The following is a 26325-nucleotide window of genomic DNA, read 5'->3' on the forward strand; positions in this document are numbered from 1 at the left end:
CTATATATTTCTTTTTTAACGGATTCAAATAATGTGGACAACGCTTTTTCCTCAACTTTTTCACCATAAGTAAATGAACTATTTTACAATATTTTGTAATATTTTTTCCTGAAATAATGCCTATGATATAAACAATAAAAAAATGCAAATTAAATGCTAAAAAAATTGTTTTAAAGAAATTTAAAAATAATTATTTCCAAATGCCCTAGGGGACTTTTAAGGCCAATCTCGGTTGCTATTCATAAATTTATGAATTTGAATCTTTAAGATATAATTTAAATTTTCGTTAATTTAAAAGAATGTAACCCCTGAATTCCTTGAAAGTATTTTCTTCAAACAGTTGCTGGGGTGATGTTTTCATATTATAATATTTTCACTTAATAGATTTTTTAATGCAATAAAAATCATTACTAGTCTAACTGAAAAAGTGTACCGATGTTGAAATCTTAAATTGCATACTGAAAAAAAAACGAAAATTTCCATTCCTAAATTATATTTCTAAATATATGCTAAAAAAATTACAAGCTTATATAATTTCGCGTTACAACTCTGTCTTGAAGAATATTCAGACATTTGCGTGAAAAAACTTTATATGAAGTGAATTGAAAAGAAAATAATGAGAATCACTTATTTACTTTAACACTGGAGCATAAAAATTGAAGAGAGTTGGTTAAAGAATGAAGGAGCTGAAGGTGTTTAAATTGCAATGCGCCATTTGACATTCAACAAGGACATCGTTGCTTAAATAGCTGTTGGATGCTGGGAAATGTTGATGAAAATAAAATATTACAGGGTATTGCGGATGTCCTAGAAGTTGATGAATATGAGTTTATCTCATTGGCAGGAGAGCAATTACCAGAATTATCATCAGTCTGCGATGAAATATTCAAGAAAATTTCCAATTCCAGCACTGATGTCAGTTTATTGAAAGAAGACATTCTCGGAACTGATCAACAGACTTCTCTCTCTATACTTTTAAAACATCAATTCCGATTTTTCACAGCAAATATTTTCTTCAAACAATGGCTGGAGCGATTTATTCATACTGTAAAATTATTTCTCAATATTTTTTGTAGTATGTTAATAATCATTATTTGTTTATCCAAGAAAATTTATCGATATCGATATATTAAATTATCTATTGCAAAAAAAATTGTAAATTAAATTGCTAGATTATAATTTTTTAAATATATGCTAAATAATACGCTAAGAAAATTCAATCATTTGTAATAAAGAATTATATTTGAAGTGAATTGAAACTAAAATTATAAGAATCACTTATTTATATTTAAAGATGAAACATAAAAACTAAAGATGGTCTCGGTGATAAAATGGAAGAGCTCAGGTGTTTGAACTGCCACAAACCGTTTGAATCTCAACAAGGACATGTCTGCTTAAATAACCCTTGGATGCTGGGAAACCAAATATTGCAGGATATTGAGGATGAACTACTCCTTCATGAAAATGAGTTTATCTCTTTGTATAGCGAGCAGTTACCTGAGTTAGCGTCTGTCTGTACTGAAATATTCAATAGAATATCTGATCCTTGCACTGTTTCCGGTGTATCGAAAGAAGTGACGTTCGGGACTGGTCAACAAATCGGATCAAGACCAGTTTCACTAGCATTACCGGAATTATCATCAGTCTGTAATGAAATATTCAATAGAAATCCTGATCCTTACAATGATTCCAATTTATCGAAACAAGTGACTTCTGGGGCTAATCAAGAAATCGGTTCTAACCCAGTTTCATTTTCGGGAAAGTCTAAGACTTACAATAAATGCACTGTAAATGAGGTCTATGCAGTTCCTGGTCCTTCCCGATTGCCCTTGAATGAAAGCGAAGGTAGTTTGTGTCAGGAAAAATTCCAACCTAAACCATACCAAGCAGTGACTACTAAAGTAAAACAGTGGACATGCAGCGTTTGCCAAATGGTATACAAAGACAAATATCACTTACTAAGGCATAGACTAATCCATGGGGAGGAAGAAAAACACAGTTGTGACTTTTGTGGAAGATTATTTTATGAAAAGAGTAATCTACAGAAACACGTCAGCACGCATACGGGAGAGAAACCATTTCATTGTGATATTTGCGGGAAACGATTCAGAATAAACAGTCTTTTAAAATCGCATATGCTGACCCATGATGGAGAGAAACAATACAGATGTGGCATTTGTGGTAAATCGTACGTACATAAGAGTTCTTTCAATAGGCATGTTCTTAGTCATGAGAAAATATTCACCTGCGACGTTTGCGGGAAAGGATACAAACAAAAAAGTCATTTGACGACACATTATACGATTAGTCACATAGAAAAAAGATTTCCATGTGAAATCTGTGGAAAGTTATTTACAAAAATGTATTCTTTGAAGAGACATGCTTGCAAGCACGAACAGTATAAATGTGATATCTGTGGAAAGAAAGTTTTATACAAAAGAAGTCTGCAAATGCATTAAAAGATGCATCAACATAAGTAAAAGAAGAATCTTTAAAAATATCGTTAGAGGCAGATCATCAAGCAAGGAAGAAAAACATTGCGGACGTTTTTATAAAAAATATACGATTTTTTTTCTAATCTTTTTATTACTCCAATTTTATTTGAATGACCATCAAGTGTCAATTTAGTTTTTATTAGCATTTTAAAGAAGAAACGGTTTTATATTTTATCGCCTTGACGGACATGAAATCAAATTCATTGAAATGTTTTATTGAATATTTGAGTCCATTCTTTGGAGTATTTATTTTGAATTTTTTCGATATAAATTCGATATGAATTTAAAAAACAGATAAGAATTTGCATTAAATCACCATTAAACTTCAAGATTAATGTATATTTGTAATTTAGAATATATCTAATATATCGTAATTTTATACGAGTCACCTCAGACGACTTTCTGACTTGCTTTGGTTAGGATTGTATTTGATTTCAGATGAATTGTTTTCATATAATTTAATGGCTATGATTCCTCTAAATTCTTTAACATTAAAGTGTGTTATTTGAAGTATTTTTGTTAAGTTTTGTTCATTATGTGCATGAATTATTCAATTTAGGCAATTCTTATGACATGAAAGCGCGATTGAAAACTCAGATGTTTCAAACAGTTAAGCAGAGATATTCCATTTTTTAATTCAATCACATTGTATGCATTAATGCATATTTAACGTTCATACTGGTTATAATAACGAAATTTTATTTCTTACTCAACTTAACGCTTACTTTAAATATTCAATGATAATCTCTAACAATCCCAATAAAGGACAAATTATTCTTCACATTTACGTTATTTTAATTTTGGATATGAAATAAATAAAACCTCAAAATTCTTATTACTTTTTTCCTGATAATAATAGGGCATCTAATAATCAAGGTAATAGTGAAAGCACGACTCTTTTGATCAATTGGTAAGTAAAATTGTCTGCAATGACAATCTATGTTCTTAAGGCGGTTGATACACATAAGAGGCTCCTGCTCAGCTGATGTCTACTGAGCAAATGAATGATCGAATATCTTTCAGATTACTCACAAAACATCCCTTGGATTAGTTTTATTAATTTCCCATTTTTTAATCAATACTAAGTCACAATTTTGGGACGGACCTCGCAAATTAGAATTGCGGTCAGATGATAAGCATGACTCTAGAGCTGGCACCCCAATGTCAAAATTTGTGCACTACATAAGCAGGAGGATGTTTGACCCCTACGGATTTAACATGCATCAGACCCGCAGACATGGTGGAATTGGGACTCATGCTTGAAACCTTCCGGTTCTGAAGCCGAGATCTTACCACCAGTCCATCACGGCCCGATAATAAACTGCCAAGATAATGATTGCAAAAGAAATTAAAATTCTAAATTTTGTCTTTCTTCATCTGTTAACAATTTTAATAATACTTGAATTAGCGAGCTTTTGTCGATTTCCTTTTTAGAAAGAAATAACATGTTAAGCATTTTCTGGATTGACTTATTGACTGCAATATTAATTATCCATTAAATTATAGTCTGTTTAATTTTACTTTAATGAAAGTTGCATCTAAAGGGGAGCAATTTATTAATTTATAAAATTTTAAAAGAAATCTTGCGTTAAATGTAATATTTGAATGAACAACTTTTTTTATCTAAAAATAATTTTATTTTTGATTTTGAATGAAATAAAAACGGAGATTAAGCATCGAAATAAAAAAATTAAGGAACTAAAATAATGTTTTCATGTCTTTAAGTCAAAAGCTGTAAGTATTGTAGCAAACCAAGAACTAAACGGATTAAGAATGAGCCAAAGACATTTATTTGTTTTGCATTTCCTAAATTTTGAATAAATAAGCTTTTTTCTAGTTAAAACTTTCATGCATAATCAGATTACAAATTACTCTTCATTAGAATCAGTATTTTATACGAAAAAAAAATAGGAAATTGAAAAATATAACTATATTAAATGAAAGGAATTTTTTCAATTTCAAAAATAAATGGAAATAAGTTTCAAAGCATTTATAAATATAATTAATTCCAAGAGAAACAATTTAAATCCTTGCATATTAAAATGATTCGATTTGATCAAAAATGTTTTAGACTGACGTTTCTACTAATCCAGCTAGGTAGAATCCTTTTCGAGAGGATCCAGAACGCCATTTAGGATTCTGGCGTTGTTTCTTCTCTCGATCCATATTTCTTAGCTCGTAATCGGTCTGAATTAATTGATTATTTGGATTAGTATTAGAATTTCATTATAAATAGAAGTTAATCGTTTAAAGTCCATCTCTATATTATCATCAATAATATCTTTTAAGTTCGTAAAACTAAGCAGTGCTTCATCCGTTTCCATTTCAACCATCCTGATAGTTTTTCATGATATTTTAATCAGCTACAGGGGAGAAATGCTTATTATTCTTTTTAGACCGCTGGTTATTAAAATTTTTCCAATAAGAGATTGTTTTTTTTTTAAATTATTACTTAGAAATCTCTGACGCTGTGGTAGGCTATCCAATGTAATAAAGAAATTTTTGAATGAAAATATAGTGAAATAATATTTTGTTTGTATCCCGAAATTTATATTACATCCTTCCTTTTTTCAATTTTTGCTTTAAGTAACTGAAGAAACATTGCCCCAATTTTTCTTCATTTAAATTCCTTACTCGGGAGAAATCTATATTATTACAGATTTAAGCAAATCATTCAATTCCAGTCAAATTAATTTTTACATTTAATACTACGCATTTAAGGAACTGTTTCCTTACGTTAGGTAGCGAGTAAGACTATGTCCAATTATTAAAAATTTTACGAAGTAAAACATAGAAAAAATTTAGACTCCGTGCATATTGAAGTACTTTGCATTATAATTTTTTGAAATAGTAAAGCTTTTAGTATTTATCTTTAGTCAAATGGATAAAACAAATTAAAACTATTTTGTTTCTTTATTTAATTTTATGTCAATTTTTTGAAATATTAGCATTATTATAAGATATAAATTTACAATAAGATGTTTTTATGAGCAAGTACGTAATCATAAGATAAAGAAGAAGAGAAATTGTTTTCTGCAATGGAAAATAAATGGATTTGAATTAATGAATTCTGGGGTATTATTGAAATTTTGGTTTCCTTAAAGAGATTCATGCAAAAGTTTTATGATTTGGATGGCACATGTATCGTTTCAGTGTCATTCCATTTAAATAGATAAGCTGATCTATTGTACGGGATAGTTTCTAATTTGTGGTACAAATATGAATAGAATGTAAAAGACAAAGATTCGAATAGTATTCACATGAGAAACCGAAGTCATAATCCATTTCTTTTGTCATAAATGCTGGATTTCCCAATTGAATATAAATGCAGGTAGGTATTTAGCTTCTAGCTTCCATTCTAGTCTTATTGAAAAATTATCTCAAAGTTTTAGCAAAAAGAGAGAAAGAGTTTTTCTATCAAAATACATATTTCAATTACCCATGATTTTTTAAAAATAATTTATTTTATTAAACATAAAGAAATTTTCAAAATATATACGATTCAATACAATTCGTCGTAATTCCAAATACGCGTCTTATTAAGGAGACCTATTCCAAAATCATTGTTCTTCACTATGAAATGTTACAATTAATTTGTTTTTGGAATATATTATCATTTTGTTATGGAATTGACTGACACAATATGTCTATACACTGTAAACTATACGCATTGTATGGTTGTTCATATATTATATACTGACAGAAAATTTGATTCCATATTATAACTCCGCATTCATTTACTCCGAAAATTAACAAAACTTCGTATGGAGAAAGATCGTATAAAAAAATTAATTTCCCTTCCATTCCCTCTGCTGTTACAAAATATTGCTTTATTTGGGCAGATCATTTTCTTTTGCGTTTTCTCAATACAGGCTACGGATATTTATTCTTGAAGAGCATACACAATCTTGCCTATTCAGTGTTTCAGTCCGTCTTGCTTTCGATGTTTCATATTTCAGTGATGAAGTCCACGGCGTACTGCTCTTTTTTTTAGGTCTGAAAATCCTGATAGGTATGTGCGCAATACATCTCGAATGGGTTAAATAAATGCTTGATGTATTTATTAGATGCATTTTGTGTATTATTTTTAAGATTTCCAAAGGAGCAGAACCATTTCTCTAATCATCTGTACGCATGCTATTTTTATTTCTAAATAAAGATCTGATTTTTATTATAAAAATTGTATTCGAAATTAGTATTGGTCTTCCAAGCCTCTTCTGAACTCTTGAATGCACAACTTATTACAATTGATAATAGCTGACTAACAGCCATGATTCCGAAATATATCCGCTTTCAATTATCGTTTTAAAATGAGAAATTTTCAATTTTTTTTACTTTGCGGATAAATTTAACATTATCTTGACGGTATTTTGTCTTATAAGATATTATATATCAAATAATTTAATGCATATTATTTAGAATATTTATTTACAGTTATATTTAACAGATAACTGGAGATACGAAATTATTCTCGCGGCAGGATACATGGTGTAAAATTGACTCCATTGTTATTTTTTTATTTTTGTCTTGGCATTGGAATTTCTTTTGGAAATCATGTAGATACCAAAAATATTAAATACATTAATATTAAAAATGTTAAATATTATAACATTAAATATTGGAAAGATGTTATAAGAAAAACCAAAACGAATCTTTTAATGAGTATTTACTTCTCTTAAATATTACAGATCTGCACTAATGTTAATAACTATTTATAACTAATTAGCAATCAAAAGTAAAGAATTCAATATTTAAAAATGTTATTTTAAGAATACTTTTTTGATCTTTTTGACTTATTCAAACTAAATCAGGTTCAGGGAAATGGAGTCAATGACGCCACAAATAACAAGAAAAACTTTGAAACAGAATAACTCTGCTATGCGCACGTGTTTACACTCAGACCAACATACTACTGAAAGAACAGCTTTAAGGTACAGAGGAGATGAATGTATTGAACTACAAAATACCACGTGAAAATCAGAAGTAATGAAGAAAGTGAAGTTATTTTGACTAACGTATCAAGTTGCGAGTTAAAATATTAGAAGATTCTATTTTTCATTTAACAATGAAAAGAAAATTCCACATTTCTTTCTTCGTATTATAATTTTATCACAAGAAATGATTTTATGGTTGTTACCAAAAAAAAAAAGAACTGTAAAAACTAAAGATCTATTTTACAATATTTTGTAATATTTTTTTTTTCCTAAAATAATATTTTTGATTTAAACTTAAAAAATTTCGAATGTAAATGAAAAAAAAAAAAATGAAAAAAATGTCTTATCAAATGCGAACGAAATTTATTTTGAAAGAAAATATAAAATGGTTATTTCCAATTGCCTTTGGGTATTTTTAAGAAAAGTCTTGGTGGTCATTGAATAATATTCATTCGGTTCTTTAAAATATAATTTAAATATATGATAGTATTAAAATTAAAATTCCGGCTATCACTGCCAATATTTTCTTCAAACTGCGGCTGGAAAAATTTATTCATTTTGTAAAATTTTTCCTTAATAGTTTTTTTAACGCGTTAAAAATTATTAGACTAACTCAGAAAATGTATCGATGTTGATATCTATTGCAAAAAAATCGAAAATTCAAATTGTTTAGATATATTTTCTAAATATATGCAAAAAATGACTTAAATGCTTATCAAATTTCTAGTTATAACACTGTCAGAAGAATATTAAGATATTTGTGTTGAAGAGGTTTTTATGAAGGGAATTCAAAAGAAAATAATAAGAATCCCTTATTTATCTTTGACAATGAAAAATAAAAATTGAAGAAAGAATGAACCGTTCAATGAACCGTTTGATTAACAACAGGGAAAAGTCTGCTTAAATAGCCTTTGGATGCATAGAACTGAGGATGCAAACACAATATTGCAGGATATTGAGGATGGAGTAGATTTTGAGGGACATGAGTTTATTACTTTGGCCAGCGAGTAATTAACTGAACAATTATCATCGGTCTGCACTGAATTATTCAACAGAATTTCCAATCCTTACACCTATTTCCAGGTTATAGAAGGAAGTGACTTTTAGTGCTGATCAATATAACAGTGGAACCCCTCTGTCATTTTCGGAAAAATCTGAGACTTCCGATTAATGCTCCGTAAGTGACGTCCATGCAGTTCCTGGTCTTACCCGATATCTTATTTATGCAGTAGAAGTGCAGGTATTTCTGCTGCCAATGAGCAGTTCCCAGGATTATCTTCGGTCTCTACAGAAATATTCGATAGAAATCACGATTCATACACTTATTTTAGTTTATCTCAACAAGTTACTTTTGGGACACATCAGCAGATCCAGTTCGGAAAACTCTGTGACGTGCAACTTATACTCCGTAAGCGATATCCATACAGTTTCTGTTCCTTGCCGATCTTCCTTCAATGAAAGAAAAGAAAGTGTGTTCCAGCAAGAATTTCAAAAGAAACAATACCATTCAGTACCTAAGAATGTGAAAGGTTGGATATGCAAAGTTTGCCAAAAAATATTCGAAAAAAAAAAAAGACAAAATTTTAAATGGCATATACATATCTATGGAGGAGAAAACACACACACACACAAATGTGACACTTGTGGAAAATCATTTCTCAAAAAATCTAATTTAATGAGGCACGTTCAGACGCATACATGTGGAAAGCCATTCTCTTATGTTGTTGCAGGAAGCGATTAAGGAAAAACAATAGTTTAACAAGGCATATCCAAATCCACGGAGGAGAAAACAAATTGTTAGAAATATGGTATTTGTGGAAAATCATTCAAACGGAAGTTTTCTTTAAAGAGGCATGCAACAAGGCATATGGATGAGAAACCATTCACTTGCAATGTTTGCGGGAAAGGATACAAAAGAAAATGCATTTTGAAGAGACATTTGAATAGCCACAAAGAAACAAAATTTCCATGTGAAGTTTGTGCATTCTTTAAAGATGCATTCTCGCAAACACACGGGCGACAAACAATGTGTATGCGACTTCTGCGGAAGGAAATTCTCGCAGAAATCAAACGTGCAAAGACATGAGAGGATTCATAAGTAAAGAAGAATCTAAGCAAATACCGTTAATGGAACTGAATATCATTCAAAACACGGCCCACTGTGGAAATTTTATAGAAATATGCGCTATATTTATTTATCTCACCTCTTCACTCCACCAGTGTTATTTGAGTAATCTCCAAGACACTTTTTTTACTTTTTATTCACATTTTAAAAATGAAAATGTTTTATATTTGGTGACGTGTGACGAAAATGAATGGAAATCATTTATTAATGATTGTTTGACAGTTTATTTGGAGTATTTCTTTTGAAATGTTATTTTTTGAAATCTACATCTATTTTAAAAGAGATAAAAAATTTCAGTCAACTTCAAGAATAATGTAGATTTATATATTAGAATGCCATCTAAATTCATCTTTATTTTGTACAAGTTATCCAAGACGACTATCTGGTTTGAATTGAATATGATTGTATTTGATTTCAGCCGAACTGATTAGATATAAATTCATATCCATGATTACGCTAAACGAACTCGCATTAAATCCATGTTAGTTTTTAAATTATTTTAATTAAGTTATGTTTATGCACACGAATTTCTCCATTTTAAGATATTTGCATGATATCATAGCTCTATCATTAGCACTAGTGTCAGTTTCATCTATCTTCTTTTTATCGTAATTTGACTTATAAATTGCAGAGATATTAATCATAATTCTTCTGTGGTATTTAATAATGAAAGAAATTTACGTGATTAAATATTTGATGACAGAAAAACAATTGGAATTTCATAGCAACAATGCAATATAATATTTGATTATGGGTAAGTAGCTTCTAAGTAGCTCAAAATAAAAAAAATGCATGACAATTATGTAAATAATTATTAAGAAAATCATTTGTAAAAATTGAAATTGCATAAAATTCCTTTTTACAATAATATTTTTGTTGTGACGGTAAATCGCCAAAAAATAAGGCTTATTTTTTTAATTAATTAAAATTCTATTTCTAATTTTTAAAAAATTGCTCCAAGTTGCACTTTCTCATCCTTTAAGTATAAATATAAAAAAATTATTAGTTATAGGCCAAACTCTATGACCTTAAGAACGGCAATAGACACGTGCGCACACGCACTTTTTCTCACACACACGTATTTATTATTATATTTGTAATTCGGAAATATCAGTATAATATTTCTATTCCGTTTGAGTGAAGACATGAAGAAATTTTTTTTCATATATTAATTTAACATATTTTTTCTAGTAGCTAAGAAGCCCCATTATTTTTATTATTTTATATTTTAATCTTATTGAAGCGAAACATCTTAAGAAAAGCAAGTAAAATCATCTGCTTATTAAAATAGTTTTAGAATAAATTGATTTTAACATCTAAGGGAAGGAAACATCTATTTGCATTTTATGTTTCAAATATACTCTTAATTCTCAGATTCAGAAAGCTTTTGTGGATGCGTCAGGTGGCGTTTATTTCGCCACAAAAGGTATGAGAGAATGATACATTTTTTTGAATTACTACTTTCGGTTTGTACCAAGCCATATAATAACTTCCCATTTTATTACTATTATGAAAATTCAAATATTTTTTCCTGATAAATATTAGATTAGCACAAGATTTTATGAATCAGCAATTGCGTCTTTCGTTGTTTTTCGGTTTTCTCATCTAACATTAGGTAATAAAAATAATGCGTTTGGGAAGTATTGAATTTCCGAGGAAATTACGTCATTCCCTTGTCACATCATTGTTTCACAAAAAAGATTTCTGAATACTTTATTTCTATATCTACATTTTACCGATTATTTAAGTAATTTCCCGAGAAGAAAGACTGAATTCCGTTTTGTTGTATCTCCATTAGAACGGTTAACGTGCACATGTAAGAAATAATTAAAGAAGAGAAAAATAAAAAGAAAGAATATGTAAGAAATAATTAAAATAACACAGCTTTAATGTTTGATAACTTTGCGGAATCATAGGCAAGCAGTTAATATCTACAATATTAAAAGAAAATTAATCTATATTTCCAGTTAACCAGCTGGTCACGAAGAGGAAAAAGGTTTTTGAAAAAGAAAGTTCCATTCTATTGCGACTAAAACTGTGCGAATTTTAGTGGTACTTAAAATCTACATTTAAATGTGGCTTTTATTCCTATAAAGCGCCTTAAAAGTTTTTATTTTTAGTGGTTTTGTGGGTTTCAGACTTTATCTTTATTGACCTTTAGTTTTATGAAATCACTTTTGATTTTGAATCTTACCATAGACCGTTACAAAGCAACTACGCCAATCAGCGCCATGAATTTCCCCAAAGTTATGAAAATGTTGATTATTCTAAAGTTGTAATATTCAAAGCTTCGTCATTTGGCAGAATCTTAAGTTAATTTCAGTATTTTAATGATAATGAAATATTTAATATTAAAAATTTCAGTTCAAAATAGATAATGCTATTTCTCTCTTTAGCTGTAGATTATCAGTATAAATGTGTAAAACAGAATTGAAGATTTTGCCTTCGTATAAAATAAAGCATAAAGATGTATTTATAAAGATAAATATTGTTCAAATAATAAATAATAACAAAGAAAAAGTATTATATTTTATATAAATTTTTTAAATCCGTGTTTTTCAAAACCATGTTTGTCAGTTTTTCTATATCTTAAAAAAAATAAAACTTCCAAAATAAATAAAAAGTCTGTGAGGTGAATACTTTATTTCACAAAAAGTCTAATCTAGAAATCTGTTTGGCACATAAAGTTTTTCTAAAATATTCGATTCAATAAAAAAAAAAAAAAAAAAACCTTTTTTTTTTGAAAAGCAAATTCCTACTATGCTAATGCGCCGGTGAAAATTATTCACCGTCCCGCAAATGTTAGGTTAGATATACTTTTTCAGATATTCTTGGCACAAAAGATGAAAACCGAGAGGGTGCGATATAAATTTAGAAATAAAAACCGACATTAACTTTCGATATTTCTAATCGAAAAAATGCAAGTTACATCGGATATTCTTACTAAAGAGATATTAGATATTGCTGCTAATAATAAATCCAGGATTTTATAGTAAATTGAATGACAAAAACATGGATAATAAGAATGAAATATTTTTTTTGCTACATCCAACTAAAAAAAAAAAACTCGAAAACGTTAGCACTGATTTGAATGATGCCGGAATTTGTCAGGTCAAAATGCATTTTTAGAGTGTCCTTGAAATGGAAAGTAAATTATATTCAGATAAATTATATGAGATTATGACATCCAATAATAAACTAACTGCAAACAGATTGAAGGCATACATCCTGATATAGCTAAGTAATTAAGCGAATCTAAAGATCAATTGATACCAATATGCGACAACTAAAAAGGAGGAAATTCAAACATCGTTTAAAATAATGAAGCGATTGTGTGTGAGTTGGGTTATACCCTGTCCTCTATCGCCATAAAAAGAAGCTTTTTGTGTTAATACCACAAAATCACTAATAAATTCCCTTAATAAAAGAACCATGAGGTAAAATGTAAATCATTAAATGAAGACAACAAACAGGTGGTCAACCAACAAAAAAGAACACCTTTCGGTTTCGGATCATGATAACTTACGTTAAATATATTCTAGAAAAAATTGAAATTAGTGCTGGAACAACAACAACTGTAAATTCTGCGAAAAGTAATCGCAGGAAACTAAATACAGTACAGCAACTAAATGCTGAAGATGAGCGATCTAATGATAGTGGTTCAAGTGCATCACTTAATTTTACTTTTTCGGTGAAGAACACGACCTTTTAAGTCCACCTCATCTTATTACAGAATAATGATCTTGACACAATTATTTATAAGGTGCTGAGGAATTATGCCAGTTATCAAATCCCAAATATCCCCAAAAATCCCAATTGAAAATAATGTAGGTGTTCAACCGATCAGCATAAAACGATACGATTGACCTTAAGTAAAAAAAAGTCAACAGGTGTCTGAGGAGGTTATTACAAAGAATCCTGCTGTTACAATGGCAGGTTATCAAGATTTAAATGATTTTTCAACGGAGACTAATTTTTGGTGCCCGAGAGTTGAAGCATAGCATTTTCTAAAAAGCAATGAAATTTGCATTTTTGTGCACGATTATTTCTAGGGTGCACCGCAAATATCAGCTTTCTGGTAAATCTTCACATTTCCCACAATGATGCATCCCGAAAAAATATCTTGACAGAACGGAATCATCTCGGTTGAAACGAATTATTACACATATATCTTACATGTGTAAAACCTCCTCAAATTGCTTTGGATTTAAATACAGGCCGATAAACAAGTGTCAGCGTAGGCACTGTGCAATACGGTCTAATTGATATGGTCTTTCGCAGTCGCAGACCTTTTCGTATACCAATGTTCACTTAGCGTCACAAAGCTCTAAGCCTTGCAGCCCTCTAAGCCCATGAATGCATGCATCCCTCATGCCTATTCTATTACACATGGAAATTTTATTTTAAAAATTCAATATATTTTATTAATCATAGAGAAATTTTCAAAATGTATAGAATTCAATACAATTCGTCATAATCCAAAATGCACATCTTCTTGTAAAGAACTATTTCAAAATTGTTCTCGTCACTAGAAAATGTTAGAATTTATTTTATTTTTGGAATATATTGTTCATTTTGCTTTTGGAATTGACTGACACAATATATTTATAAATTGTAAACTATACGCAATGTATGAGTATTGATATATTATATACAGACAATAAACTTCATATCGATATTATAATTCAACAACTCTGCATACATTTTCCAAAAAAAAGTAACAACTACCCATGGAAAAAGACCGTTAAGAAAAAAATTTCCCTTCCTTCCCTCTGCTGTTACAAAATATTGCTTTATTTAGGCAGATCATTTTCTTTTGCATTTTTTCAATAAAAGCAAAGGATATTTATTCTTGAAGAGCATTCACATTCTTGCCTCTTCATAGTTACGTCTTTTTTGCTTTTGTTGTTTCAAATTTCAATGACAAAGTCACTGTAACCACGGCGTGCTGCCCTTATTTTATCTCTGAAATTCTTGACAGATATGTGCGCAATCTATCTCCAATGGCTTAAAGAAATGCTTGATGTACTTAGATGTATTTTGTGTACTATTTTCAAAACTTCCAAAGGAAAAGAACCATTTCTCTGATTCCTCTTACGCTTGCAATTTTAATTTCTAAATAAAGATCTGATAATTTATTATAAAAACTCCATTCAAAATAAAATCTTCTTTTTTGAACCTCTTTCTTCTTTTCTTCTGAACTCTTATATGTAATATTTACAGTTAATGACAGCTGATTAACGTTGATGTTTCCACGGTATCAATACTTTCATTCAATATTTTTGTGGATAAACGTACTTTGTTGATAAATATAACATTGTATCAATGGTTTCTGTCTAAGATATTATGTGTATAAAATATAATTTAGTCAAATTCTTTAATGTGTCTTATTTCAAATAATTACTTCCAGATATATTTAAAATACTAGAAAATTTTATTTGTCATTTAACAATGAATAGAAATGTCCACATTTGTTCCGTTTATATTATAATTTTATCACTCAAAATGCTTTTATGGGTTTTATAAGAAACGTGAGATATTTCATTCGCTGTGTATTTAATTTTTTTAAATAAAAAATTGAACTAATTTACGAAATGATTTATTAAATATTTCATGTTGCAAAGAATGTATCTAATATATTGTTGTAATATCTCCATCATCTTATTTTTTGATGTCATTGACCTTATATTTAAAAGAAAATACAATGAAATTTACTGAAATAATTTAACAGCATTTTAACAGGTGAGTGTTTTAAATCTATACAATCTATATAATTTGTAATTAGTATTGTTATCCCTAATTTTTAAAACAAAACTCTTCTTATCATATATACCGCACAAACTAGTTTCACGGCTGTGTTTGCAAGGAAAGTGAAGTTGATATAAAGCAAATTTTATTAAAATGTTCGTTAATTACAAATTAAATAAATGTTATTGTATTAGAAATCCGCCTATTTTACAAAATATTAAATAAAATTAACTAATATTCATTTATAATATATCTTATATTTGATTTTGGAAACATATGCAATATAACGAAATCAAATTCAATTTCAAAACTGCCTCATTTTAGTTTTGAAGAGCCTAAATAGCAAAATATATATTGTGTGATTTAAAAGGATGAGTGATTTCGAATTTTTTAGTACATTCACGTGTGATTTCAAATTACTTATCTTGCTTTCGTCATTTCATTTCTATATGTTGAAGAAAATGGCTTGATGAACGGCCAGAAAATTAAGTAGGAAGGATGTTTTTATTTCATTTTGCACAGGTTCAAATAATAGCTCTAAATTCTATTCTTAAACTGTATCTGGCCATCCCTTTTTGAACTGCATTCGTAATCTCGTATATTCAAAATTTCACTATATCTTGCTTTAATGGTATCATTTCTGAATGCAGAAAAAACTAACTTGAATCTCTAGAAAATAAAGCAGGGAGGAATGTATATTTCTACTTGCACGGATTCAAATAATTTGAACAAAGCTTTTCCCTCAGCATTTACAATTTTCTGAGCACAAGAAAATGAATTGCTTTTTAATGTTTTTTAATATTTTTTTTTCCTAAAAAAATGATTATTCTATGATTCTATGATTTAAACCCTATACAAAAATGCAAATTAAATGCGAAAGACAATAATTTTGAAAGAAAATTAAAAATGGTAATTTCCAAATGCCCTAAGGTATTTTTAAGACCAGTCTTGGTGGTCATCGAAGAAAATGTCCATTTGAACCTGTAAGATAAAATTTAAATATGTGATATTTTTAAAACTTTGCTCTCTTCCTTGACTGAAAATATTTTCTTTAAACAACGGCTGGAACGATTTATTAATATCTTAAAACTATTTCTTAATAGCTTTTTTTAAAACGATTAAATTCATTGTTAGAATAACGCAGAAAATTTACCGATGTTTATATCTTAAATTATCTATTGCAAAAAATCGAAAATTTAAATTGCTAAATTATATTTTTTAAATATATGCTAAAAAATTCAATTTAAAGGCTTATCAAACTTCGTGTTACAATTCTGTTACAAGAATATTCAGACATTTGAGTTAAAGAATTTTTTGTGAAGTGCAGTGAAAAGAAAATAATAAGAATCACTTGTTTATCTTTACCAATGAAACATAAAAATTGACGATAGTTTTGATTAAAGAATGGCGGAGCTTAGGTGTCTACACTGCAGTAAGCCGTTTGACCGTGAACAAGGACATCGCTGCTTAAAGAGCCCGTGGAATCCAGGAACTGAGGATGCAATCACAATATTGCATGATATTGAAGATGAACTAAATCTTGAGGAAAATGAGTTTCTCTCTTTGAATACCGAGCAATTACCTGAATTATCATCGGTCTGTGCTGAAATATTCGGCAGAACTTCCGATCCTTGCACTGATTCCATTTCATCGAAAGAAGTGACTTTCGGGACTGATCAACAAATCGATTCAAATTCTGTTTCATTTTCAGAAAAATCTGAGCCTTACGACAAACGCTCCGTAAGTGACGTCCATGCAGTTCCTGGTCCTTCACGATTGCCCTTCAATGAAAGCGAAGGAAGTATGTATCAGGAAAAATTTCAACCCAAATCACACCATTCAGTGCCTTCTATGAAAGAACTATGGACATGCAAATTTTGCCAAAAAGTATTCACATACAAATGTAATTTAAAAAGGCATATGAAAATCCACGAAGGAGGAAAAAACCACAAAAGTGACTATTGTGCAAAATTATGCAGAGATAAACATACTTTAAATAGGCGTGTTATGAGCCCGAGTTATATACGGGTGAGAAACCATTCACTTGCTCTGTTTGCGGAAAAAGGTATAGATGGAAACGTGATTTGAATAAACATATGAATATCCACACTGGAAACCAATTTTTGTGTAAAATCTGCAGAAAATAATTTGCTCAGATGCGTTATTTAAAGAGTCATTCTTGCAAACACACAGACAACAAACATTGAAAATGGGACACTTATGAAAAGAAGTGTTTGTATAAAAGAAGTCTACAAATCAGAAGGAGACTTATCAATCAATATAAGTAAAAGAAGAATGTAAAAATATATCGTTAACAAACCGAGCATCATGCGGAAAAAAAAAAAAAGGCCCCATTGCGGAAGGTTTTCTAGAGATATACGCTTTACTTGTTTGACCTCTTTGCTCCGTGAATTTCATTTGAATAATCTGTAAGAGTAATTTTTTATTGACATTTTCAAGAAACGAATGTTTTATTTTTTATTTGTATAACGAATATGAATTCAAAATCGTTGAAATGTTTTATTGAATATTTGACTTAATTCTTAGAAATATTACCTTAGAATTGTTATTTTTAATTCTATATGTAATTTAAAAAAGAGATGACATTTTGCATTTAATTTCAATAATAATATGAATTTTTATATTACAATGTCATCTACTGTCCTCTTTATTTTATACATATCACCTCAGGTGACTATTTAGTTTGCCAAGAATGCTGATTGTATTTCATTTCAGATGAATCATTTATATTTCATATTCATAATTAGGTTAAAATATCTGCTATTAAAGACGTGTTATTTTAAATGTTTAAGTTTTTTTCTTTAATATGTACATGGATCATTCGAATTTACGTTATTTTAATAGTATCATGTCGCGTTGAAAAACGTAATTGTCTAGTTCATCTATCTTTTTTTCATTTATCTTATAAACTACATATATATTAAATAGAATTTTTCTCTAGTTTTCAACAATGATAGAAAGAAATGAAATTTGATGAAAGAAAAACAGTACGAATTTTAGGGCAAATTTGTAAAATAATTTTGGAAATGAAGGAAAAAGAGCTATATAAAAATTTTCAAATTAAAGGGAAAAAAAATTGCTTCACTATTAGATTGTTATTATTATATAGATAATATTTTAAATTTTGAGATGGTATAAAATTGATTTTTGAGCAGTAATATTTTTGAAGTTGTCATGGAAAAACGTTAACTTATTTTTTATTATAAAATATTCAGCTTTTTTTTTATAATTTTGAAAAATTTAGCTTATTTTTTAATTAATTTAAATTTGAAAAACATTGCTCCAAGTTGAACATTTTCATCTTCCAAGGTATTAATATGAAAAATTAGGTACTTGTAGGCAAAACAGTCTTGCCAGTGGAACGTTAACAGTCCCAAACCCCATACGTTAATTTTTGATGGAATAATGAGCAAGACATGTATGTTCTTTCTATAAACTGGTTTAGTTCAAAATCGTTAATCATAGAAAGAAAGAACTGAAAATTTCAAGGATCAGCGTTTGAATTAGCTAATCTCCACCACATTTGAGACCCATTTTTACTGTTGCTTTTAATCGTTAACTCAATATAGTTTATCTCGCATCTTTTAGCAGAATATTTGTATCAGAATTCGGTTTAATATTTTACTCAAAGTATATCTTCAATTGTCAATATCATGTACAAAGGTAAAAATATAATTCAGTGAAAAAAGAATTTATACAACTGAAAACACATACATGAGTTGTGGGTACATCTGTGGTTCAAATTTTCACTGTATGTGATGCAGTGATTTTTTTCGTTTATTACGGTATGCAACGCTCTGTTACGAGTGAATAAAAAAAAATGAATGGAAACGCATTTTTTGAAGTTTCATAGAAATTTAGAAGCTATGAAGTGGTGGGATTACCTATGATTGTGGAGTATAAAGAAGAATTTTTTGAAATGTCATTTCTTTCTTATTTTTAATAATACTTTATATAGAATAACCTGAAAAAAATGTTTTTATTAATTTTGTATTACCAATTTTATCAGAAATTAGAATTTATATATATTATTTTAAGTCCTGTTCCTCAAAGAGTTAAACAGACGTTCTTCATGTTTTAAATCAATCACATACAATAGATTCAAACATATATAACGTTCCTACAGGTATAATAAAAAAATGACACATTCTTACTTAACGTTTACTTATAATATTCTATGATCATAAAAAAAATCAACCTAAAAATCAATTATTCTTCGTATTAACATTACTTTAATTGCGGATATCAAATTAAAATAACAGCAAAAGTAACAGAACTGAGATATTTTCAGGATGCTATGTCTACTCCTCACAACAAAACGTTTTACATGAAATATTCAAGAGTATTGCAAAAAAAAGAAAAAAATAATACGAAAACCAAATTTTGTTGATGAATACAAATTTTATACGATTTGAAGAATAGCAATTTTTGCTCGTATGAATTGACACCAATCTCAAATCTAACTTTCATGTTTTTTTATTTACCTGATTTACATTAAATATCATCTATTCTGATTATCAAAAGGATAAGCTAAACTTTGTATCAATTTTATGAAACTCCATAGAATGAGTGGAGTTCAAAATTTACATTCAATTATTTACAATTTTCAGCTATTTACAATTGGCAGATTTAATCCATGTTTAGCCCTTTCATTTCTAAGTTCACGTATTTCGACTTTCTCATTCACTGATAAGAAATCTTCCCCTTATAGTATTGCAATGGCAAACAGTGTTTTTAAGGGATTTGATTCATAAGAGAGGACCCCGCTTAGCTGATGGCTACTAAGCAAATACATGCTCGGACACTTTTCAGTATACTCATAACACATCCCTATAAGGAACAACATGTATGTCGCGGTATTCAATCAATCGTATTTATGGAAAAAGTAAGAAATTTCGCAGTCATATCCAGTTGAAAATACATTGTGTTATTTTGCTATTTCAGCTGTAGATTATTATCAGTGTAATTGCGTAGAACTGAGATAAAGATTTTGACTTCCTATGAGATAAAAAGTAAAATATTATTTTTAATAATGTTTTATTATTAAAAACAGCGAAAAGTAACAATTAAGAACTAATATTAAGATAATATTACATTGTACATGATTTTTTTAAACCGTGTTTGTCGTTTTTTTTGTTTTGTTTTTTGTATCTTAAAGGCTTTTAAAGAACTAAAAGGCTGTGTCATAAATATTTTATTGCAGAAAATGTCAAATCTAGGATTTTTTCTTGTCTATAAAGTATTAATAAAACATGCGATTCAATAAAAAGAATATATCTTTCTTTTCGACAAGCGCTAGTGAACATTGTTCATCTTTCAGCAAACTGTAAGTTAACTGAAGCCTTGTGACAGAATCATACCACTGCTGGAAATTTCATTAAAATATCTTCACAAATAAGAAACTGGACATCTTACTTCAATTGAATTCAGGCACCCTTTGTTTATGACTAAAGAAATGTGATCTAGGTTGGGAATATTACTCGTGCAATTGTTCTGCTGAGGTGAAATAATATTGTTAAGAAAACATTTGTCTTCTAAGATCTAAATCCGGTTCATAACACTCAACATAAAAACTTTTAACTGGAGAGGTGCGGAAAACTCCAGAGCATGTTCTATGCTGAACAGGGTCATTTTTTCCAGTATGCTTTTCCTAACTGAGCCATAGAAAGCACACCCATAATCTATTTTCGAAAGGATGGTAGCTCTATAAATCCTCAGCATTGAACTTCTGTCAGCTCCCCAAGATGATTAGAAAAAAAAACTTTCAAGATATTTATAGCCCTCTCACAAAAAAGTTAGGTGGGATTGAAACGTCAGTTTTTTGTTGAAAATTATTTCTAAAAAATAAATTTCACTGAGAAAAGGAATTTTTTGACCATATAATATAATTTCAAGGTCTGGATGAAGATTTTTCTTCCGACAAAAATGTGTTCCCGCTGTTTTTCCCGATGAGTAAGTGAAACCATTTAAGTCTGACCATTGTTTAATTTTGTTCATTGCCGTTTGCAGTTGTCTCTCTATATAACACATACGATTTCCTATACAAGAAATATATCGATCGTCTACATAAAGGTATCCTTTGGCATATGATGGAAACTGGTTTAAAAAGTTATTAATTTTTATAATGAAAAGAGGGACACTTAAAACACTGCCATTTGGGACACCTTCTTGAATAAAAATATCAGAAAACTCATGTCTTAGTTTTAGTTATCTTGATCGTAAAAATGTTTGAATAAAAATTGGCAAGTTTCCTCGTAGATGAATGTCGTAGAGTTCTTTCAGGATGCCATATCTCTATGTGCGATCGTAGACTTTTTCGATATCGAAGCAGATGGCCACCAAGTGTTTCCTCTGCTAAAATGCAGAACGAATCTCGTTTTCTAAACTTAAAAGATTGTCGAAAGTTGATATCCCCTTTCTGAAACCACTTTGGAATTGACTGGGAATTTTGTTTGTATCTAAAAAGTATATAAATCGTCGGTTAATCATTTTTTCTAAGAGTAGGCAGAGACAGTTTGTTAAAGCAAATGGCCGATATTTCGAAGGATTCGTGGGATCTTTATTCGGCTTTAAGAGAGAGATAATTATTGCTTGTTGAAAATATTGTTTTTCCAAATTCGGTTAAAGAGATACAAGTTTTTCTGCGATTCTTAAGTTAAATACTGGATTATTGCATAGGTGATTTTATCTGGACCAGGAGAATATTTATGAACGTATGAAAAATCAATCTGCAGTTCTTGAAATGTAAAATTACCATTCTAAGGTAAATCAAACTCGGGCTTAAAATTCAATTTTCTTTTCTCAGATAGTTTTTTGAAATTTAAAAAATATGGATTATAATTTTGACTGGAGGATGTATTTGCTAAAGTAGCAGCTATTGTATTTGCTATGTCTTTAAAAGATGATATAATCTGATTATTAACATTTAATATTGACACAGTATTAGAGAAAAGAGTTCCTGTAGTTTTGTTTTTTTTAAATTTTTTGCTAAATGTCTTGGCTTTAAATAGAAGGTTTTACGGTTAAAACAAATTTTCGTCATGGCATTCTATGACTATACCGTTGAATACATCGAGACTCTGCTTTGGTTCTTTTGTATGCAATTAAATTTTCGGATATTGGATAACTGCGAAAGATGGATGCCCCCTGCTTTCCCCTGTTTCTTACGGGCTTTTTGACACTCACTATTCCACCATGGTTTACTTTGCTTCCTCCGAGAGCATTTAGTCTGTGGAATGGACGCATTTACAGCATGGGTTATAGTTTGGGTAATTAAATCTAATGCCTGATCAATATAATAATTTTTTTACCATAATTTTACTTATTTTTAAAAGAACAGAGAATGTATTCCAGTCAGCCGCTATGAATATATATCTAGATGGTTGATAATAATTATGATGGTTATGTCTATTATAATCAGAGGAAAATGGTCACTGTTGTGGAGATACTTGTCTACTGTCAGATTAAGAAAGATTGATGGGGAACTAATGGCAAGGACGATTGCATGGAAGGAATTTGTAAGCTGGTGGAAATTGGTTAGTTCATCTGTATTTAGAAGGCATAGATTGTGATCCTTTAAAAGCTTTTCAATCTGCAAACCTCTTGCATTGGTGCCTGAATTTCCCCAAATGAGGCTATGGCTATAAAAATCTCCGATGATAAGAAATGGTGAAGGAAGTTGTTGAATAAAACAATTTAAATCGGTTTGATTGATGTATTCATTAGGAGGTAAATATAAATTACATATGGTTATTAGAGATTTTATATAAATTCGAATAGCAATAGCGTGTAAATTTGTTTTGAAATTCAATGGGGTGGATGGGTGATAGCTTGCAACAAGCAGTGCAACTCCGCCCCTAGCTCTATCATTTATATGATTTTTGTAAGATGCAGTGTAGTTTGAAACATGGATGTTATCACCCGATTTCACATGGGTCTTCTATAAAATGATACAAAATGATGCATAGGTATTGATGAGATCTTTTAAGTCAGAAATTTTATTTTTTAACCTACGACAATTCCAAGAAAGAAAGTTTGCCATTGAAGGAAAGAAACGCAAAAAGGAGAAAAACCGCCTTATAATTTCTTAGAAAAATAAGGTTCGTCAGAGTCACTAAGGGGCATTTCGTCTTCAGACGGGTGAACTCTGAAGAGAGGATCACTATCTGAGTCTATGTCTTCAGTTTTTTTTCCTGTTCTTTTAAGAAGTCTTCCTGTGTTAAGGAATGTTTTGGTGAAGACTTCATTTGGGCTCTACGTACTGTTACAATTCTAGCACGTTTATTGGTTTTTGTTTCTTTAGCTTGTTTTATTTGGTCAGATTTTTTGTTCCTTTTCTTATTCTCAACTTCCTACTTGGTGTTTGGTTTAGATTTCTGAGTTTCAATGGCCGCAGAAATATTTTTGAGTGGAGAATTCTTAGTTATGGGTTTTAATTTAGATAATGGGGACAAATTATATTTGTAATATTCTTATTCGTCAATGTACTTGAGAACGTTACTAATTTCTATAAGAAAGTGGTCTTTGTTCAGGTGTCAACAGCTTTTTAGCTTCAAAGTACAGTATTTTTTTTAAGTTCTTGAATTTTCTTTTCTAATTTCCATTATGTACAGTCTCGGGAGTCGGATTAATGTGTTTGTTTACATTAACACATTGCGGGTCTGCAATGCAATCAGTCCGTTGATGGTCAGCAGTCGCACATGTAGAACAGGTCTGTGTCCCTCTATAAGCTGTCTTGGAATGACTGAAACGTTGACAATTATAGCACCTGATAGGATTAGGTATATAAGGGTGTACTTTGCAGTTTAAATAGCCTGCTTTAATTCTGGATGGTAATTTTGTTGTATTAAAAGCTTTGTTGTATAAAAGTTAAGGTTATACTGAAAAGGAAACCAGAGCATTTCCTTTTTTCATAAAAATACGTCTCACTGCAATTACACCTTGGCTGGCAAGGCTATAAAGAATTTCGCTTTCGGCAGATTTCAATAGTTCCTTTTCAAATATGACATCACGGCAGAAATTAAGTGTTCAGTGAAGTGTTACAGAAACGAAATGATTTAAAAATAATTTGGCTTGAAAAAAAGATTGCAAAAAGACTTGGTTTGAAGAGAAGAAATTGTTTTGATTAGTATGTCGCCCCACCGAAGTTTTTTAATTAACTGTGTACTACTGCCAATACCTTTCACAGCTTTCTCAACGGCAAAATGAAGATAATTCAGACAGTTTTCCATCAGGAATGGAGAGAATAGCAACGTGCGCAGTTTCAGAAGATGGTCATTGTCAGAAGTAAAAAAAAAAAAAAAAAAAAAAAAAATTCGCATTCCGACAGCACCACACACCAGAGCCCTGCAAGGGATGACAGCCATCGGCTCTAGACATTCCTAGCCTAGGCGCTTACCATGGTGCTACTAGGAACCTATACGCTGAGAGTCATCCCCTGGAACAGCAACCTCCCTTAATGCTAAGCCCAAGAAATAACCCCTTCGCTTGATCCCTTTAAGCAATCCTGTCAAATGTCTGGGATACCGGCCGATTGACAAATCAGGGACCGAAATGTGCCACCCTCTTACGGGTCGCCATGGGCGGCAAACATGTGGGGCTTTTGCTTGCCGTCGATAGATGGAAGAATCAAGCAGACAGCAGAAGGCATAGAGGATAGTAAACATAAAGGAAGTAAAGAACCCTGGGAACTTCGGGATTGGGACGCCCGCATTCACCTATAGTAGGTGAGCACCTGAGGGATGGATTTTGTGAAATCCATTTAAAAGAGTGGAATTCAAAATTTGCATTTAATTATTTGTTATTTATATTTCCAGATTTAATACAAGTTTAGCTATATATTTTCTAAGTTCATGTACCTCAGAATGCCTAGACGCCAAGTTTCTCTTTTAAAGATGAGAAAAATTGCCTACCCTTTCTAGAATTGCTTTGTCAATCAGATATTTTAAGGGGGTTGATATTTAAAAGAGGGACCCACTTAGCTGATGGATACAAAGCAAATGTTTGCACGAACATCCTTTGAGATTAAATAGAGAGCATCCATGGGTGAGCGGCTTTAAGGAGAAGAGTATATGCAGCAATATTCAAGCAATCAAATTTAAGGAAAAAAAAGAAATATCAAAATGAAATCCAGTCGTCTGTGGCACCTTCCGTAATTCGTTGAGTTGGAGTTTAGGGCCTTTCAATATTGACAGAGTTCAAATAATACAGTTGGAATCGCACTTTTACACTTACATTTCAGTAAATTACCACGATTAATTAGTCAATTAAAATTATAGAAAGACAAAAAGAAAAAAAACACGATTTTATCTGTATTTATTTGTTGTTATTCTGTTTTTCCGTTTTTAATTTCTTTGAAACCATTTTATATTTATAATAAACACGACTCTTTGTGTAGGTGTGCGTCATTGGAGGGTGAGAGTAAGAGCTTCGGAGCGATTTTTTTTTGGAAATTTTACTCACAGTTTAAACAAATTAGAAATTAAGTTAATTTTGAGCATTTTCTTGTACTGTATCTGAAAATATCATCGTAAAAAAAGTAAATATTACAACATTTCCAAATCGAAAAAAATGAACTTTTTTATAATGCCTATTTAATAAATGTACGATTTTTTTCTGAATTCTGAAATTTTTTTAAAGTACATTTCTATTCGATTTCCAACGATAGATTACTCTGTTGATTTGAAGCTCGAAACCTTTTGATTGTTGAATCAACTATATAATCTTGTAACTTTTTTTTAGTTTTTGAAATTTAAAGGCCAAGATTTCTATATTGCACGTTACATTTCTAAGTTCATGTACTTCAGAATACACTGACACCAGAGTTTCTATTCCAAAGACTAGAAAAATTGTCTTTAATGACAATCATTATTCTCAAGGGGGTTGATATACAAATGAGGGCTCCCCTGAGCGGATGGCCACTAAGAAAATATGTGATTGGACATCCTTTGAGATTACTCACAAAACATCACTGGGTTTAATTTAGTTTAGTTTTATTAACTTC

The 26325-nt window shown here is 30.0% G+C and overlaps 1 protein-coding gene across 1 annotated transcript; it reads left to right on the forward strand.

Annotated features, from left to right (window-relative positions):
• The first annotated feature begins 1325 nt into the window (after positions 1-1325).
• LOC129972863 (zinc finger protein 836-like) lies at positions 1326-2642 on the forward strand. The gene has a single exon (XM_056087160.1). The coding sequence runs from the start codon at positions 1332-1334 to the stop codon at positions 2457-2459; it is 1128 nt and encodes a 375-aa protein (XP_055943135.1). The 5' UTR covers positions 1326-1331; the 3' UTR covers positions 2460-2642.
• Positions 2643-26325: the final 23683 nt, after the last annotated feature.

Source organism: Argiope bruennichi, chromosome 6 (assembly GCF_947563725.1).
Source record: "Argiope bruennichi chromosome 6, qqArgBrue1.1, whole genome shotgun sequence".
NCBI classification, from domain to species: Eukaryota; Metazoa; Arthropoda; class Arachnida; order Araneae; family Araneidae; genus Argiope; species Argiope bruennichi.